This window comes from Anthonomus grandis, chromosome 7 (assembly GCF_022605725.1).
Source record: "Anthonomus grandis grandis chromosome 7, icAntGran1.3, whole genome shotgun sequence".
Taxonomy (NCBI): Eukaryota; Metazoa; Arthropoda; class Insecta; order Coleoptera; family Curculionidae; genus Anthonomus; species Anthonomus grandis.
In genome coordinates, this window is record NC_065552.1 from 19472689 (window position 1) to 19490611 (window position 17923).

The 17923-nt window shown below is 33.0% G+C and overlaps 2 protein-coding genes and 1 long non-coding RNA gene across 6 annotated transcripts in view; 1 reads left to right on the forward strand and 2 right to left on the reverse strand.

The window, feature by feature from the left end:
- Positions 1-14297, forward strand: part of LOC126738300 (myoneurin-like) — a 40752-nt gene extending 26455 nt beyond the window's left edge. Inside the window, exons 2-6 of one of the 2 annotated variants that reach the window (XM_050443572.1) lie at positions 9018-9205; positions 9260-9420; positions 9475-9619; positions 11676-11819; positions 11888-14297. In XM_050443572.1, coding sequence (XP_050299529.1) covers positions 9018-9205; positions 9260-9420; positions 9475-9619; positions 11676-11770 — 589 coding nt within the window. In that variant the 3' untranslated portion in view covers positions 11771-11819; positions 11888-14297. Of the gene's footprint in view, positions 1-9017; positions 9206-9259; positions 9421-9474; positions 9620-11675 lie in introns of both variants that reach the window. The other variant, XM_050443573.1, reaches the window with a different exon arrangement.
- LOC126738314 (uncharacterized) lies at positions 908-6712 on the reverse strand. Its single transcript, XR_007661295.1, has 2 exons — positions 6591-6712; positions 908-1144 (listed from the first exon to the last, which is right to left on the reverse strand). It is a non-coding gene; the product is annotated as an uncharacterized LOC126738314 (long non-coding RNA).
- Positions 14298-17221: 2924 nt separating the features above from the next.
- LOC126738298 (facilitated trehalose transporter Tret1-like) overlaps positions 17222-17923 on the reverse strand; it is a 40586-nt gene continuing 39884 nt past the window's right edge. For all 3 annotated transcript variants that reach the window (XM_050443571.1, XM_050443569.1, XM_050443570.1), the window contains one exon: positions 17222-17824. In XM_050443571.1, coding sequence (XP_050299528.1) covers positions 17376-17824 — 449 coding nt within the window. In that variant the 3' untranslated portion in view covers positions 17222-17375. The remainder of the gene's footprint in view (positions 17825-17923) is intronic.

The window sequence follows — 17923 nt, forward strand, 5'->3', positions numbered from 1 at the left end:
ACTGATATTTGTAAGTATCGAGCTGTGTGTATTCAGTTAGTGATTTCTAAACTGTTTAACAGGTGGTGTTCTGTACAATTTGATCTACGGTGACTAACTTGTTGCATTACCAGTATGATTTGACCGATGCTTTTGAGAGGTCTGTACAGGTTGATAGTGTGTGTACATACTTCTCAAAAGACTGATAGGGTTAGTCATGATCATCTGACTTAATAAGACTGGTCGAATTTTGTCATTGTTTTTTGACTGGTCGCACACAGTTAGGATAAATAATTATATTTCTAATTGTATCGAAGTTTCTTCAGGTGTACCTCAGCATTCGCATATTGGCCCTGTTTTTTTTTAACTTGCTCATAAGAGATTTGTACGTACGTATTTCGTTTCGTCGTTCTACTAAAATTATTAATTATCTATCTTGGAAGCAATTCCTTTTAACACCTGTGAAAGAAGAGTTGAGTTCACTATGTGTCATTGACTTTTTCATCCAGCCAACTAAGGGCTTTTTTCTTCACTCACCAGGACTGATGTTTCTTTAATGAAAATATCTTGGATCCATTTTTCAGAGGCTTACGGTCATTCAGATAAAAAATGTTCAGTATTTTGTACAGGTAAGTCGATTGATCTTCTAATTATACTTCGCAGCCTCGTCTCAGATTATAAACACCCTGTAGATGTTTAAAGAATTTGGCAATCTGGACAGAAGTAATCGTAATAAGAACAAAAAATCGTATAAAAATTAATGTAATTTTATTTATAGAAAAAAACACATGTCTTTGAAGAATATAACAAACATTTAGTAATCGATATTATCAACGCAACGAAATCCATTATTATAGCCTTATAGCAGTGCTTAAATATAATGAAGCATAGAATAATATGAACAAAAAATAAGCCAAATAATATGGTAGATATTTGACAACTATTTATTTAACCTAATAATAGTAATTGTATTCATTATATATATAAGACGTGTTTAACAACCGACTCTTTTAAAAACCCTTCTGCAAAATTAGACATATCTGGTAATGTAGGTTTATTCTAAAACTTTGAAAATCTTTCGATTTTTATGTCCACCCTGCCGATTTCCTTATAGACTCTATATTAGCACCTTCTCCTCCAAAGAGCCGTTGAAGTAGATGTATCCCTAAAAGAATATGCAGAGAAAATGTTAGTATCGATTCCACATTCCTCCAAAATAGGCTTAATCCAATGGCTTGATTATTAATTCTATAATACTTTCTTCTTTTAATAATAGTTTAGCTTGAAGCGGCATGAATGGGCTTTTAAAGGGTTGAAATTAGTTTTTCATCTGGTGGCCGTAAATCTTTTTTAAATACTCAGTGAAAGTAGAACCTAAACATAATTCTGGATTCTCTTTAAAAAACGGTAAAATCAAAACTGGTTGAAGCCTATTTTTTCCCGATGTTTTTCGTCTTTCCTTTATGAATATTTGTAGATTATTATCTGTTTCTTTTAATAATTAAATATTGATTTTTATTAGTTTGTAACCTTTGTGCCGATATCAATGATAATAAGTACGACCACTTTTAGTGTTAACTTTTTAAGCAAAATATCTTGCAGCGGAAACCATTTTGCCAATTTTACTAATACTGGATGTGGATCTAATGTATATTTATACTTTGGCTGTGGAGGTTTAATATTATGTAAACCCTTTAAAAATCTTTTGGTCATATTCTTCTCTTTTTCTTTAAAATGAAGTATCATTACAAGAGCTGATTTGTGAATATTTATATTAGAATAAGAGACGCCAGATTTAAATATTTCTGTAAAAAAAGATATAATTTCCCGGAAATTATAGAAAAATGGATCTAGCTGCTTCTTACCACAGTACTTCACCATTTTTAAATACACTTTTATTTAGGTTTTCATTTGTGGAGCAAAAAATAGCTTCAATTCCTACCTCAGGAAAAAATCTCTTTAAAAAAGAGCTCCTGATAACCTCCCTGCCTTCAGGATAAGCTGTTTGTGCATGGGATAAGGCTCCCTGAAAGGAGACATAAGTAAATTTTCCATAGGACCAAAATAAACTAGTTTATGAGTAGTTTCTGGTACCAAGGCTGGTTTAGTCATTTTGGAACTATTAGAATACCGGTAGCTTTATCAATAATGATCTTCTTTATTGTTTTGTTAATTATGTTGAAAAGAGGAAAGGCATAAGAATAAAACACGTTTCATGTCATAAAGAAACCTATCTACCAAGGTTAAATTGGACTCTGGTTTCCAAGAAACATATAGGAACAGGTCGATTACTGGAGGGCTGAAAGCTTTCCATATTTTGTCAAAACAAGACTGGAATAGTTCAAACTCGATCTCGTCTTAAAGGTTTCGTGACTCGAAATCCGCAATGGTATATTCTTGCGTATTAATATACGAGGCAAAAACATGTAAATTTTGATTTTCGCAATAATACCATATGTCCCGGGAAATTTAAACTTTTATGTCGTATACTTATTTATATAATATACATATAGATCTTATTTGTATAAGCCAATGCTGTGGTGACCCAGTTTAATTTTGTTAATTTTTAAGGGTTTATTTGGATAAGGTGTCAATTGGATTTTAATTGATCCCTTATCCAACTAAACCTTAAAAAATAACAGGATTATTCGTGAATTTGATGGGAATCCAAGAACAAGCACAAGATAGAAAGCACCAGATATTTTGTGCTTTCCTTTTATTGGATTGCTTAGTCTATCTGTAGGAGAGCCTTGTACTTAAATAAATAAACAATCAGTCGACTAGCAGCCCGCACATTTTGTTTTTATGAGTCAAAAATTCTTCGAGTTTTAAAAAAGGACCATCGATATGCTTACCATTTGCAACCCGTCCAAGGTTTAATAGAAGGGATAAACATCGATTATCCAGATTACTTTTTGTCAATCGATTCTTCGTTCAATTGCGCAGAATAGAGTTTTAAATACCCTATTATGGACTGATAATTAATGTTTTACTCGTCGGGGTGTGGTTCATGTAGGGGCCCACGAAAATGTAAATTTAGTATTAATGTTTGGCATGGAATTTATAATATTTACATATTTGGACCCTATTTCTTCCCACTACGAATTTTGTAATTTTTTTACAATTTCTTATGCCAGAGAAAAATGAATTCCCAATATGTGGGAAAATATTCCTCTAGAATCAAGATTTATCATCGAATATATATTCGATGTTCGGTGCAGAGTAGACGTGTTTTACACCGCTCCTAAATTACAGCAAATATCTACAGTTTATTGCAAGTTTTAAAAACATAAAAGTTCTCCAGAGTGATAGGCTAGCAAGACAGAGTTAATTTCAGAGAAAAAAGTAAAGGTAATTAGCTGTAATTAACTTAAAAATGCCTTTAACCAAAAATCAAAAAGACGATATTAAACAGTGTATATCTGAATGTTTATACGACAAGAATTTCATAGCGACCTTGGCCACTGCAGTTGCCGAAATTATTTCGAAGTCATTCTCCGAGAAAATAGATAAACACAAAATTGGAGGAAAGTCAAAATAAAGTTTCGAAGCTGCATTTAAAGGTAGACAATTTAGAACAAAATTCGAAAGCTTAGGCTCTATGGATTAAAGGAATCCAATGGTGAAAAACTAAAAGAAAAAGTCCAACAAACCCTTGCTGTTAAATTGAAAATAGATAATTTAGATATAAATGCGTGTCATAGAATAGGACAGAAAAATCCGACTGACAGCAAACCGCGGCCGGTAAGAATGTTTTTTAACTCCGTGGCAGGCCAGGCAGTGGCAGGCCAGGCGAGAAGTTTTTTTCAAGAAAAAAATACTTAAAGGATCCAATATGGTCGTTGTTGAAGAACTAACAAACCATAAATACCATCTGTTGCAGATAGCTAAAGAGAAATTCGGAAAAACGCCTGGTCAAAAAGTGGGAAAATTTATGTAACGAAGGATGGAAAAAGTGAAATAATAAAAACTGAGAAACAATTGGAACAATCATTGTAACTTTTTAGGGGTAAAAAGGTGAAATGCGTTAACTTGGTAAGAATTTTTTATTTCTTTTTTTTCTTTGTCACTTGTGTTCATATCCTGTTTTTTTTTATATATAAGCTTCTGTTTACTTTTATATACTAAATCCCTAAGTTTTTGATTTCGATTTTAAAATTCGTATCAAGTTAGTATAGTACCTATCCTACGTAGCCACAAATCTGTAACTTATATCAACCTATCGTTTTTTATTTGAGGGAAAAAAAGGAAAACACTTTTTTGTATTCTTCTCTCGTTCTTTGCATAAATACGTTACTGAAGTACTCAATTTAATTAACAAATTTAACTATTAACATGATTACATTTGCCATTTTTTGAAGAGTTTCCAAGAGTTAATCGGACTTAGTGGAAAAAAATGAAAAAATTCTCATTCGCATTTTATAACATAAGATCATTAGTACCTCACTTGGCTGAATTTAAAACATTTTTGTTGGAAAAAAAATTTGACTTTGTTGGTCTGTGTGAGACATGGTTGCATTGTGGTATACCGGACGATGTTTTAAATGTTGATTATTATATATAGATTTTTAAGATTAGATCGCAGTGCAGGCAGATGCGGAGGTATTGGTATATTTATTTCAAATTCAATTGAATTCGAGCAGCTACATTTAAATTGTTCGTCAGTACTAGAGGAGGTATGGCTTAAAATTAAACTTAAAAACAAAAACCTTATAATAGGCACTGTATACAGGCCTCCTTCAGGCTGTGTCTTAGATTTTCTGGATACCCTTGAGAATAGTTTATCACAACTTTATACAAATTGCCATGATATTATATGTGGTGGAGATATAAATATAGACCTGCTAAATATAGAGGACACAAAATCACAGAATTTCAGGAAAACAATAGAACTCTTTGATCTAAAACAAACAATTAATAGTCCAACTAGAATCTCAAATAATAGCTCAACACTAATCGATATTATTTTGGTTTCTACGCAGAAAGCCAGGCAAGATTTTTACGGTACTAATAAAGTAAATAATCTCTCTGATCATTATTTAGTATTTGGTCAGTCTTATTTTAAAAATGTAGTAAACACCTACAAATCTATATAAGGTCAAGATGCTTAAGTAAAATAGATAAACAAAGCGTGCTCGACTGCCTGGCTGTATCTCCTTTAAATAATACTTATTATATAAATAATCATGTGTTGAAAGTTGATTTTTTTACTAATACAATACTTAACTTATTTGATCAATTAGCTCCCTATAAAACAATTAACTATAAACATAGAAACCAGCCATGGTGTACTTATGCTGTTCAATGTTTTATCAAGCGAAAGGATCAGGCTTATAACAAATTTTAAAAAAATAAAACCCCTCTAAATTGGAATTACTATAAATACATTAAAAACGAAACTACTAGTATTATAAATAGAGAAAAAAGAGCCTACCTAGAACACTTACTAGAGAATAACAATGGCAACGGAAAAATTTTATGGAAAACTCTCAAGAATCTTAATATTTTAAACAAAAAGTCCGGTGATACCATTCCCAACAATCTTAATAACCCGAATGAAATAAACAACTTTTTTCTTCAATTTTCTCAACTTGAACCACCAGATCCGGACTTGATTTTATTATATACTACTAGTACGGCAAAAAACTTTATTGAGCTTTTTTCTTTTAGATTGACGGATGAACAGGAAGTTTACACTGCCTTATCATCAATAAAATCAAATGCTGTTGGTCCGGATGGTCTAAACAGTGAAATGCTAAAATTATGCTGCCCTCAGATTCTAAATATTTTAGTTAATATTTATAACTCGTGTATTCTCGTATCTAAATTTCCAGACTCCTGAAAAATTACTAGGGTTTTTCCGTCGCCAAAAACTAAAACCGAGCCCACAAACCTTTCAGAATTAAGACCCATATCCATTTTATCACCCTGCTCGAAAATATTTGAAAACATCTTAACCGCTTGAATAATAGAACACCTGAATAAACACAATATCCTTCCCTTGAGATAATCGGGATTTAGAAAAGGCTACAGTTGCTGTACAGCACTGTTGGACGTGGTTGATTCAATAATGTCAAATATAGACTCTGGAAACTCATGTGTTTTGATATTGTTAGACTACACAAGAGCGTTTGATAAGGTAAACCACCAGGTCCTGTTCGCTTTGCTATTGCATATTGGATTTTCACAGAGTGCTGTCGATCTAATTAAAAGCTATTTATCTAATAGGGTTCAATATGTAGAAACTTATAAGGGATGTTCGGACAGAGGGTCGCTTCACTGTGGTGTTCCACAGGGCTCCGGGCTATCTCCGTTACTATTCTGCATATACACTTGTTATCTCACACATGCCCTTGAACACTGTATTGATTATAGTTTTGCTGATGATAAACAATTATTATACTCTGTCACACCTAATAGCATAGCACAAACTCAACATAAATAAAGATTTGAATCAACTAGTTCGAAACTCAGAAAAACACCACTTAAAATTAAACCCTTTAAAAACTAAAATACTTGCTTTTGGAAAACAAAAAATGTATAACATACATATAAACAAAATATGACTTAGAAAACCAACTTAAAATTAATTTAAATAACTCAGAGCTTACCTTTGAAAAAAAATCTAGGGATTTGGGGGTAATTTTAGATACAGATTTAAGATTCAGCGAACATGTATCTGCGTGTGTACAGAGGGCGTATGCAAATTTAAAGTTGTTATATCCACATAGGCGTGCACTAAGTCAAAAACTAAAATTAACATTGTCAGATGATCTTGTGTTAAGTCACTTTAATTATTGTGATGCATTGTATGGTCCATGCCTAACCAAACAGGATAGGGACAGGATACAGCGAGTTCAGAGGTCGTGTTTGCGGTTTGCATTTGGCATAAGGAAGTTTGAGCCAGTAATTCACAAACTCAAAACTTGCAATTGGTTGGATATGGAAAATCGCCGTACATTTCACTCCGCTGTCCACCATATTTGTACAACAAAATAAAGTTTAGAACAGATGTTCACAACTTAAACCTAAGGTATAGGGGCTTAATATCTCCTCCTTTCCATAAGACTGCCTTGTTTGCAAGATCTTTCTCTTATAATGTTTACCTATTATACAATCATATTCCTCTCGAAATGAAAATACTCACGCCAACAAAATTCAAATATCTATATAAAAATAACTTGCTAACACACCACTCGTTGACTCGTTTGACAAGTCTTGTTGTTTTTTATTTATCTTTTTTTTTCATACGGTATAGTGTACTTGTGTTTTGGGTAGGTACAAACGTCTACTATAAGTATAAGAACTAGGAACTATTATGTATTTAGAATGTTTTAGGTAAAAACAGTGTTGTAATTTACTTGTGTTGAAATTGTAAAACTACATACTACTTATGATTTGCTATTGTGCTAACATTGAATCTATATATTAATTTAATATTCTTTGTTGTTAGTTACAGTTACAAAATTTTTACGGAGTTTATTCAATATCAGTTTTACTGCCTTAAGCTTCATTTTGCAGTAATACATTTATCATGTATGAAGAATGTATACCAATAATGCACTGTAAACTTGTACTATTACTGGCAAATAAATTTATTTATTATTATTATTATTATTATTATTATTATTATTATTATTATTATTATTATTATTATTTGCGGTTTAGTTCCAACTTGACCGTTGATATTAGGAACTGGTTGGATCACCATTTTCTAGAAAGATGAATCGGACTTAATTGGACGTAATGGACGACAAGTCAATTGGCATCAACAGAGCCCTGATGCTATCCCTTTAGACTTCTTCATATATCTGTGGACTCTGGGTAAGAACTTATTGGACGCATTTAAAATGCCTTGTGCGGAATTAAGAAGTCTAAATTTAGCTGCTGCTAGCGGATCTATTAGATATCGATGAATTATGTGTTCAGCATCGAAGGCTCCATAAGTGGAGTATGGATCGGAGAGAACCTTTCAAACTTCTTTACTATTATAATAGCCTAAAACAGTGAAACGCGATCTCCCCGCTCCTATTTAATATAGCTTTAGAGAAGGTAGTGAGGGAGGCAAAAACGACTCAGGAAGAGGAGGACTTTTATTCAAAAATCGGAGTCCCGTGTTATACTGGCCTTTGCGGATGACATCGTTGGGAACTCCAGTGGATGTTAAAGAAGAATTTGTAAAGGTTGAATCTGCAGCGGAAAATATAGGCCTAAAAATAAGTACATGACCACATCATAAACTGAGCGTAGGGATCGGATACGACAAAATGGACTCGTCTGGACCAATATAACTTCGAAACAGTCCCTGAAATTAAATATTTGGGTTGACCAAGGTAATTAACATCAGACTACGAAGTGCTAATCGCTGCTGTTTTGTACTACAGAAAATGAAATCCAAAATATATCCTGGACGACTAAAATAGGAATATACCGCTTCATTGTAAGACCGATTATCACTTATGCCTTTGAGTCACGACGGCTCACGACGAAAAAGGACGAGAACAGAGTAAGAATTGCAGAGAAAAAATCGTACGGCGATGTCTTCATCCATGAGGATGTTTTATTTTTTTGCTGTGGCTCGTATGTCAAAAAATCATGAAACCGAATTTGCTCCTAATTAAATGAGGATTTCAAGAGTATTTCAAAGAGATTTGTATTAACCATTGGGGTATGATTTTTTGTCAAAAAATATTCATTCGCGATACCGTACGGACGCCACTGGTATAATAAAAAAAAAATGCTTCTTGATGCTTAAAAGTCGCAAATTTCATAGAAATATTTGAAGTAATGTAAAAGTTATAAAAAAAACTTTTTCCTATAATTTTAACACCCTTTATATCGGAGAGGAAGCATTTCTTGTTTATATTTATCAGTTGTTATGACAACCTAGGGTTTATTTCGACGTAGAATACATGGTTAAAATTTCTCTGGACCACCCGGTATTATCTAGTATTTTGTCATATCTAATATTATTTTTGTAAATTGTCTCTGTCGTCTATTGGAATAAATAAATAAATAAAATAATAAATTTATCTTAGATATGAAACATATGAAAAAGTCCAAGATGAGAATGGTCAAAATATTCTGCAATGCTTGCTGTGTGAATTTGCTACTGAAACCTTTAAAACTATGGCACTACATTATAAATTTAAACACAGAGAGACTCCCATTGAAGAAATGTATTTCTGCAATTATAAAGGATGTCACTATAGAGCTATACATAAAGGTAAATTAAATAGCTTTTAAAAACCATTCATGTGAATAAACGAGCTTTTTTTAGGAATGTACATGTGGCACTTAAGGAGACATTCTTTGGCGGCAGATAAGCTGGTACAAGCCTTATTTATGTGCGATAAATGCAGGATTAAGTTTTCTACAAGAAAAGAATATTTAATTCATCTTAAACATGAGCATAAAGTACCGCAACAACCAGAGAAAAAGGTAAGGTTAAAGTAAACTTTTTATTGCACTTTTTTGATGTATTGCTTTTAATAGCCCAACGACTTTCCTTGTGCGACTTGCAACTATCGAGCATCAAAGCTTGTTTATCTAAAAAGTCATATTTACAGTTGTCACGTGCCGTCTAAATTAAAAACAAGTTATGATTGTAACGTTTGTGGGTACAAAACTTATTGCAAAGGTAAGTCGTGTCAATGAACTGTAGGAGTTAGAGTCTTAATATACACTCGCACGAAAAACGCAGCACTTTCATACAGTGCGGCTCTTAATGATCCCCCTCCCCCTCCTCTCTTTTTTAAATGCGTTTATATAAAAAATTAAAATTTGTCACATATCATTAGCAACCTAAATACTACTTTTTGGTGTCCTTAGCTCATTTTGCAAAACTTTAAAATGGTGTCCCGCCGACATTTTGAAGTTTTGCAAAATAAAATTAAGGAGAATGGCCATCGTATGACCCCGTTGTCATGCGATACATCGTTGCAGCCTTTCAAAATTTTATTTTTCGCATTTTTATTTCCATTTAAAATAGCTAACATAGAAATGTAACTATTTCACTACAAAAGATGTTTAAAAGGTGCACAATTAACTTCAAGACTGTAAAATAATCTATTGGACAACTCTTCACGAATATTTTGAAAAGTGGCAACATGCGCAACATGGCAATATTGCGACATGCATCTTTTGTTCTTTGACATAGATCGAAGATAGATTCTGGCTGGGTGACGTAGACTTTTTGTTTCAAGTAGCCCCATAAAAAAAAGTCCAGAGGTGTAAGATCGGGCGATCTGGCTGGCCACTCAGTAGGTCGTCGACGACGAATCCTATTTAATTTAATTTTTCAGAATGGTGTCTGATTGGCGATAGGAGGGGGGGACAATTAAGAGCCGCACTGTATATTATTCACAGACGACATTTTATATATAATTTTTTTTTTAATGTGTTTAAATGTTTTTTAAAGTGTTTTGTAATGTATTGTTCTAATAACTTACACATAAATAAAACAACATATTTTAAAAAATTTCTAATACCAATCATTTATTTTAAAAACAAAACATTTTATTACGAAAATTTCTAAATTGGTAGTTTGTTAAAGAGACCTTAAATTATTGAAAAATAAAATGTCAAAACTGCGGAGGGTCATTTTGAGTATCGAGTGTTGCCTCCACGGGTACACTTGATAATTGCTTGCATTTTTCTTGGTATGGCAAAATCAAGTGACTATTGTCTTCTCGATGAATAAGCTCCCTTTCATCCAAAAGAGCGTATTTAAATTCGTTTAAGGAAAAAGGAGCAGGAACACGACTTTGTAGTATTTGCCCAAGCATGTCCCAAAAATCTTCAAGTGGGTTCGCATCTGGACTTAACGCTGGCCACTCCAAGACAGGAATATCTACATCGTTTAAGTATTCCTGAATAATTCTCGCGGTGTAAGGAATGACATTATCATGCATCAGAAGAAAATTACTTTCAATAAAATCAACATAGGAATAAATTCTTGCAGAATTTCATTAATGTACCTGACAGCTGTTAAATGACGTACAACTCTGTGCGTGCCTTTAGAGAAATTCCAGACCACACCATAAGTAAACAAACCCCCTTGGTAGCCTATCCTAGGACTAAAAGTACATTCTGCATCTATGTGGAAACCGTATCTCGACTTATCAGTAAACAAAAGGAGCCCATTATTCATCTTCACCCCAGTGTTCATAATTCCTGTCAAACTGAAGTCGCGTAATACGAAGCTCAGGTCGAGTGCGCATCTATAACTAGCAAGATTGGTTTCACCAAGTCTTCGTCTCACGGTCCGTAATTTAGTATTCGCGTACTTTAGTATTCCGGACGTGATGAAGTCGCTTTTTGATTCCTATAGCCTGTAGCATGACGATCTCCGAGACGTAAGATGATAAAGCGATCATCAAGAGCGTCACCCCTCCGTTGGGGGCCAGTTCTAGGTCGTCTAGTATTATAACTTCCAGTTTCCAAAAACATATGTATAATTTTTTTTTGAGCAACACACTTTTTATGAAACCCAGTTCTTTTTTATTCAAACAAACGGATGATTATTGTTAGAAATTATTTACAACATGTTGATTTATTTGTGCGTAAGTTATTACAACAATATAATATCACCAAACATTTAAAAAAATAAATAAATTTTATATAAAATGTAAGTGCTCTGTTTTTCGAGTCGGTGATTATATATACTTCTACTACCATGTATCATTTCCATTTAGGTTACTTGGAAAAACATGTGATGTCTCATCTAAAAGAAAAAAACAAAAACACTGACAAGGTTACCAAACGTCCGAAAAGAAATAAAGTAAAGTAAAAGCTAGTGTTTGCTAGAATATACTACAAGCTGGATGTGTTAAATACAGGTACAAAAATATGCGTTTTGCATTTAAGTTTAAGTAAGAAGATATATTTGGTTAAATGTTGATTTTAGATCAGAAAGGATTTTGACGTTGTTAAAGAAGTAGTACTTAAAAACAAAGTATTATAAAACTTGATTACTATACAGGATAGCTTTCCTGTAAAGTTATTTATTTTAATAGAAAATGGCTCTTAAAATTAAAGGCTCAACTTTCACGCCATCCTTTATTATGATGTTATACATATCACTGTAACATGAGAATAAGTTTTTTATTTATACTTCTATAAGTCAGCTCCTAAAAGTTTAATAAATATGAAATGTTATTGTTATTGGTCCTAAAAAGTAGGGAAAGGATGTACAAAATGATATACTTTTTGAAAAATTAAGAAAATATATTACCAGAAACCGTTTTTTTTTTATTATGGAAATCACGCTAACAAATAAATGAACTATTCTACTCCCATAAAAGTCAAGCAAGGACAAAAGAAAAATACATTTTCTTATTAGTTCAGAAGTGTATTTTTTGTCGATTCAGCGCGTGTCTATTTTTGCAAGAACAGCAGTGGAAAAAGTGTTTTTTTTGGCATCTTGTACTGTTTTGTGTAGTATAAGCAATTACTCTAATCATCGTCATCCCCGGAAAAAGCTTCTTTTTCTTTTTCTGATTCCGATCCTGAAGAACTTTTCTTTTTTTTCTCACTTCAATGACTTCCTCCGGTTGGTTTTTCTTCTTTGTTTCTTCTAAGTCTGGGGTTAAATGTAGTAGCCACCCACATACCCTGACTTTTTCTTGGTTTTCTTTTCACTTCCCCCGATACAAAACGACTTACTGAAGATGGGCTTAGGTTAAATGGAGTGACTGCAAGCATATTTTGTCCTCTGCTGTGCTGTATATATGTGTCAGACTCAGATTGACTTTGAATAGCTGTGGAATCGGAATTAATATTTTTAGTGCTGGTTCAGAGTTTTCATTAAGTTGAAACTTCGTACATATAGTCCTGGAAACTGTCCGGATTGAACTACTCCAATTTTTTGCAAATCCATTGATAGCATTTTGCACTGCTGTGGCTTAGCAATAGCCTTCGTTAAATAAATAACCAATTTGAAATTGGGTTACAACTCTATCTGGATTGTGTTTGAACCACTTACTGATTTCTTGGTCCTAATGTCTTCAGAGGTCCAAGTGTAAGAAAGTCATGTCATGTCCAAGCGTTGAATGCCGTGGATGCAGTGCAAAGCAAAGCAATGTCATTCGCTTTTGCGAACAAAAGTGCGTGTAAATATTTATGACTTGAGTGACCCTCGACAATTAACAAAACTTTTTCATCTAGACTTGCCTTGGTGTGTTTTTAGAAATGCCCCAAATATTACAGAAAAACTGAGCCTGTCATCTATCTAGACTCTTAAGCTAACAACAATGTTTCTGGAGGAGTATGATTTCCTAATTCTTGCTTAAGGTTTGTTTCTGGCGAAAATCAGCGCTGGTAGGACAGTTTCTATTTGAAGACATCGCACACACTATTGTCATATGAGATCCTCTTTTTGCGCTTGTTATAGCGCCAACATGATGTTTCCGTGCTGCTGTGGCAAAGACTTTCTGAGGACGTAGCACAATCCAGACTCACCTGAATTATAAATTCTCAACCCATGTTTTTGTATTAAACCACTTTTTGATTGGTTTTTAAAAATTCAGCTTGAGTTCTGTTAAAAGCCTGAACCCTCGCGGTGGATGTGGTGCCGATCACTTCTGGACGAAATGTTGTTTTATGTTTTCCTAGCCTTTTCTCTCCTGGCTTCAGCTCCTTATTTTTTTTTAACGCATGCCTATTTAATGAAGTTTTCGGCCTTCCCTTTATAGTTGCATAGTATAAGTCTGCCCTACTCAGTCACATATTAAATAAAAATTATTTAAAAACAAACTACAAGAGGACTTCCGCATGACATTTCACTCCGTCAACACGTGGTTGCACTTTGTCCTCTCCTTTCCTCCCAAACCGGTTTTCAGACCCCTTCTCAACACTAGCCGCTGGATGCATTGCGGGAGAAGCGGACTGCCGCGCCCCGACACTGAATTCCCTTTCAACTCAGTACGCACTGGCAAGAGAGAGAGTTACACTTAGATTTTTGTTAGAGTTAAATTCCTAACACCTGAACTAAAAATATTGTCTTACCTGGTTATTTTCTTTTCACGTTATACGCTTTCAAAAAAAAAGTGTTGGTGTGAAAACAAAATTTCTACCCAGTGCTACTCACATAGTTAGTTATTCAAGGGGAATTGAATTATGATATACAATATGGAGTAGCATAATGGCATTTATTAAGGATTGTACAGGCGCTATTTAGCAAATCTTTTTGCCCCATTATACCATTTTGTACACCTTTCCCCTAGATGATAGGTAGAGTTTACAATATTTACGATTAAGTGCCTTAATATCTGCCTTCCTATATACACCTATATTGATAATAAATGTATTTACAAGTCCTTTATTTTTATACTATTGAATTTGATTCCTTCTGGTTATATATATATATATATATATATATATATTATATTATGTCGTGTATTCAAGATACTTTCTGTATTTGATTTTAATATATATTAGTTTAGTGGTATGTTAATTATACAAAGAATTTTTAATGATGCGGAATACCAGTCTTCAAAAATATTAATTTTCATAATAAATTATGAAGTAATTAGGGTCTATTGAGCAAATCCCGTAATAATTGATTTCATGCCTTATAATTTAAATATCTTTAGGTCCCAACTTTAATCAATTACCCAATATTTGCTTTTGATGACAATAAATTATTAAGTTTTATAATATACAATGTTTTTTTACCTACCTTTCTCCCACAGACACTCAAGAATCCTGCCATGTTGTCATTCTTATATAGGTACAGCCAATAATACAACAAAATGGGTAAATTCAAAATGTTTGAATGAAATATTCTATTCCTAATGCTTGATATCTATTTTTAGATTTAATTTTTAGTCGTTATAAGGATTAATATGTGGTACCTGCAACTGATTTATTATTTCCACAACATCACTTGGCATACTACTCTGAATTAAAGTGTACTAGCCACAGAAACCTTTAACAAGTTGAATATTTTTAAGATTTTAGGAACGGGGATTTTATAGGGTTCAATTATCTATTTTCTGCGGGGTTTTGATTGGCAAGCGATGTAGACTCACTGTACTGTTGAAAAGGCGTAATCGGTGTTTTATGACATTATGTATGAGGGAATGGTATGGTTTATATCCGTAAGACGCTATAAGAACTCTAATTCTTTAAAATTCTTTAGTGCTGAACTCAGAAATCTCATTATTGAGAAAAATGTTTCCGATAGATCTTTTATACAATCCAGATCTCAGGAAGATTATGCCTATTTTTTTTACCCGCGTGCTATTTGCAAGATTCTGACTAATGGTGATTATAGATTATATTTGAATAAAATAGAACAGATTTTTGAAAACTTTCGCAGTTTCTGGATATTTGAGCACAAAAGGTCGTTTGGTCTGCCTGAATGCATGTTTTATGGTGGTAGAGCGACTGATGTTGACTAATCATTGTCTGATTTATTTGCTGAGTTTATTAGTTCTGTTTATCCACGCGATAATAATGCACAGATAGATGTCTGATTATGAAATTACCAAAAAAAATTAATATTGCGATGAGATGTATTAAGCTTTCTGAAGTTTAAAAAAAATCTTCAAGATTAATTCTCAATTAAAGTATGGTTTGGTCTCCATTCTATGCTGTACATATTGATAGGTTAGAACAAGTTTAAAAAAATGCATTAACTTTTGCAATTTTAAATTTAACGAAAACAAAGAAAACAGTGCTTTCATTTCAAAACGAACCACCCTTAATTAAAAAAAAACACTTCAATATACATATACAGGGGGACGTTTAATTTTACATTGACGATGTTCTGTCAATTATCTCCTCACCTCCAGCTAATCTCGCTTTGATATATCAAATGCGAAGCCGCATCGTGTGAGACACATCATTGTAAACAGCATTAAAATGTCTATTCAATAGTGCCAAAAAAAATTAAATCGGCTGACGTACCAGCGAGAATAGTGGCCCAAAAATGTCTGGGAATAATGGATATTTTATCGACCTGAAACTGTATTTGAAATAACTACTTTAAGTGTGATACATCATTTTAAAGAGCATATAATCTACCACCCAACGATGAATAAGTAACAGTAAGTAAAATAAGTGTAACAGTAAAGGTGTTTAAAAATAAATAATTTTATCAGTTCACGGAATTTATTCTATTAAGGGCTTAAGATGTGCTTCGTTATTCGCGAGACAATAAAGTCGGCTTTGGAATTCCTCGCGAATTGGCTAGTATTTGTATGCTAATATCTGTACACTCGAGCTATATCCGTGAGAACCGCTGACTCTTCACCATGGATTTTTCCTATGGCGTAGTTAACCAAACGATAATCGTGAGAACCGCTGAATCTCCACAACGTGGTTGGCTACATCAGCACATTTTATTTTTATAAACTTTTAGTTTTAAGATTATTGTGACTTAGTAAAATATTTGTATTGTACAAGATTTATAACCTGTCACTTTGTCAGTTGTACTTTTTTTAATAAATTAGTTTTTAAAAAGTCTAAGTCTCGCAAAACGTTCATAATTCTCGCAAATAATTCGATCCTTTACATCATTAATATTTTGAGGTGGGGTTTCGTAAACTTTGCTTTTTAAATACCCACAAAGAAAAAAACCTACTGGTGCTAAGTCTGGCGATCATTCAATTCACGCCTGCCAATCCACATCCCTGGAAACGCTTCATTAGGCCACTCACGAATTGTCAAAGCGTAGTGCTGGGGCGCTCCATGTCAATGAAATGTTTATTATCATACATTTTTACTGGTAAATCGCTTCAACTTGCATCAACTTTTTTTGGCGAAGTAATATTGAAAATTGTTTGCCATTTAAAATAATGTGTGACATTATGAGGCAACCATTTGACCTACCAAAGTTTATATTGATAAAATGTCTTTTATTACCACACATTTTTGCTTACTAGTTGCCTATATGTTAACCGATTTAATTTTTTTTGGCACAGTTGAATAGACAATGTAATGCTGCTTACAATGATGTCTCACTCGATGGGGATTCCCATTTGACACATCAAGTTAACTGGAGATGAGGAGGTTATTGACAGAACTTTGCTAATTTTAAAATTAAACCCCCCTGTGAATCATAATTGACCTGTTTTTTTAAAAAGAAAATGTAAATTTTTTTTTAAAAAAACTAATGTTATTAAGGGTGGTTCGTTTTGAAATGAAATGTATGTAAACCTCATACTAAATTAGTTGAATGTCATTGTTGTAAATAAATATGCTATAGTCCTTCATTTCGAGAAAAAACGCAATGTAATGCAATTTTTTGATAATATATTTATTCAAGTACTTATTTTTTTTAAGTACGGCAACTTAAAGGAACAACTAAGAATAAATAGAAAAATAATATACATAATATGACACATGATAAAAATTACTTCACCTTACGAGCTAACGGGTATACAATTAAATTAAACAGTCTCATGCAGATTTTCATTATTATTCACATTATTCTCTTTTAACATTTTCTCATCTGCTTCATCTTTAGTCAATTTCTTACGATTATGTCCGATATAGACAAACCTCGTTTTAAAATACTCAGTAATATCTTCTAGCTTTAATTTAAACGTTTCTGGCAAAAATATATAAGAATATACCGCTCCACCCAGGCAAACAATGCCAAAGAACCATTGTAAATTGCTGGAGCCGTTAAACAACTCATTCATGTTGTAGTAACTTTGTAAAGCAACAAACATGAGTACGCAGCATAAACTGTAACTGACGGAGTATCCGATTCCACGAATTTCCAAGGGGAACAGCTCAGCAATCATCATGTTGGGAATCGGTAGAAGTCCCAGGGTTGAGGCTACTACATAAAACAGTAGGGCTGCTACGGGAACCCATCGCATTTCAGTACTTCCTAGAAATTCAGAAAAAATAATTACTATATTTATAACTATTTATATAAATTTATTATAGTATTTTGAATTGTAGACTTAAGCTATTAGACTTAAGGAGC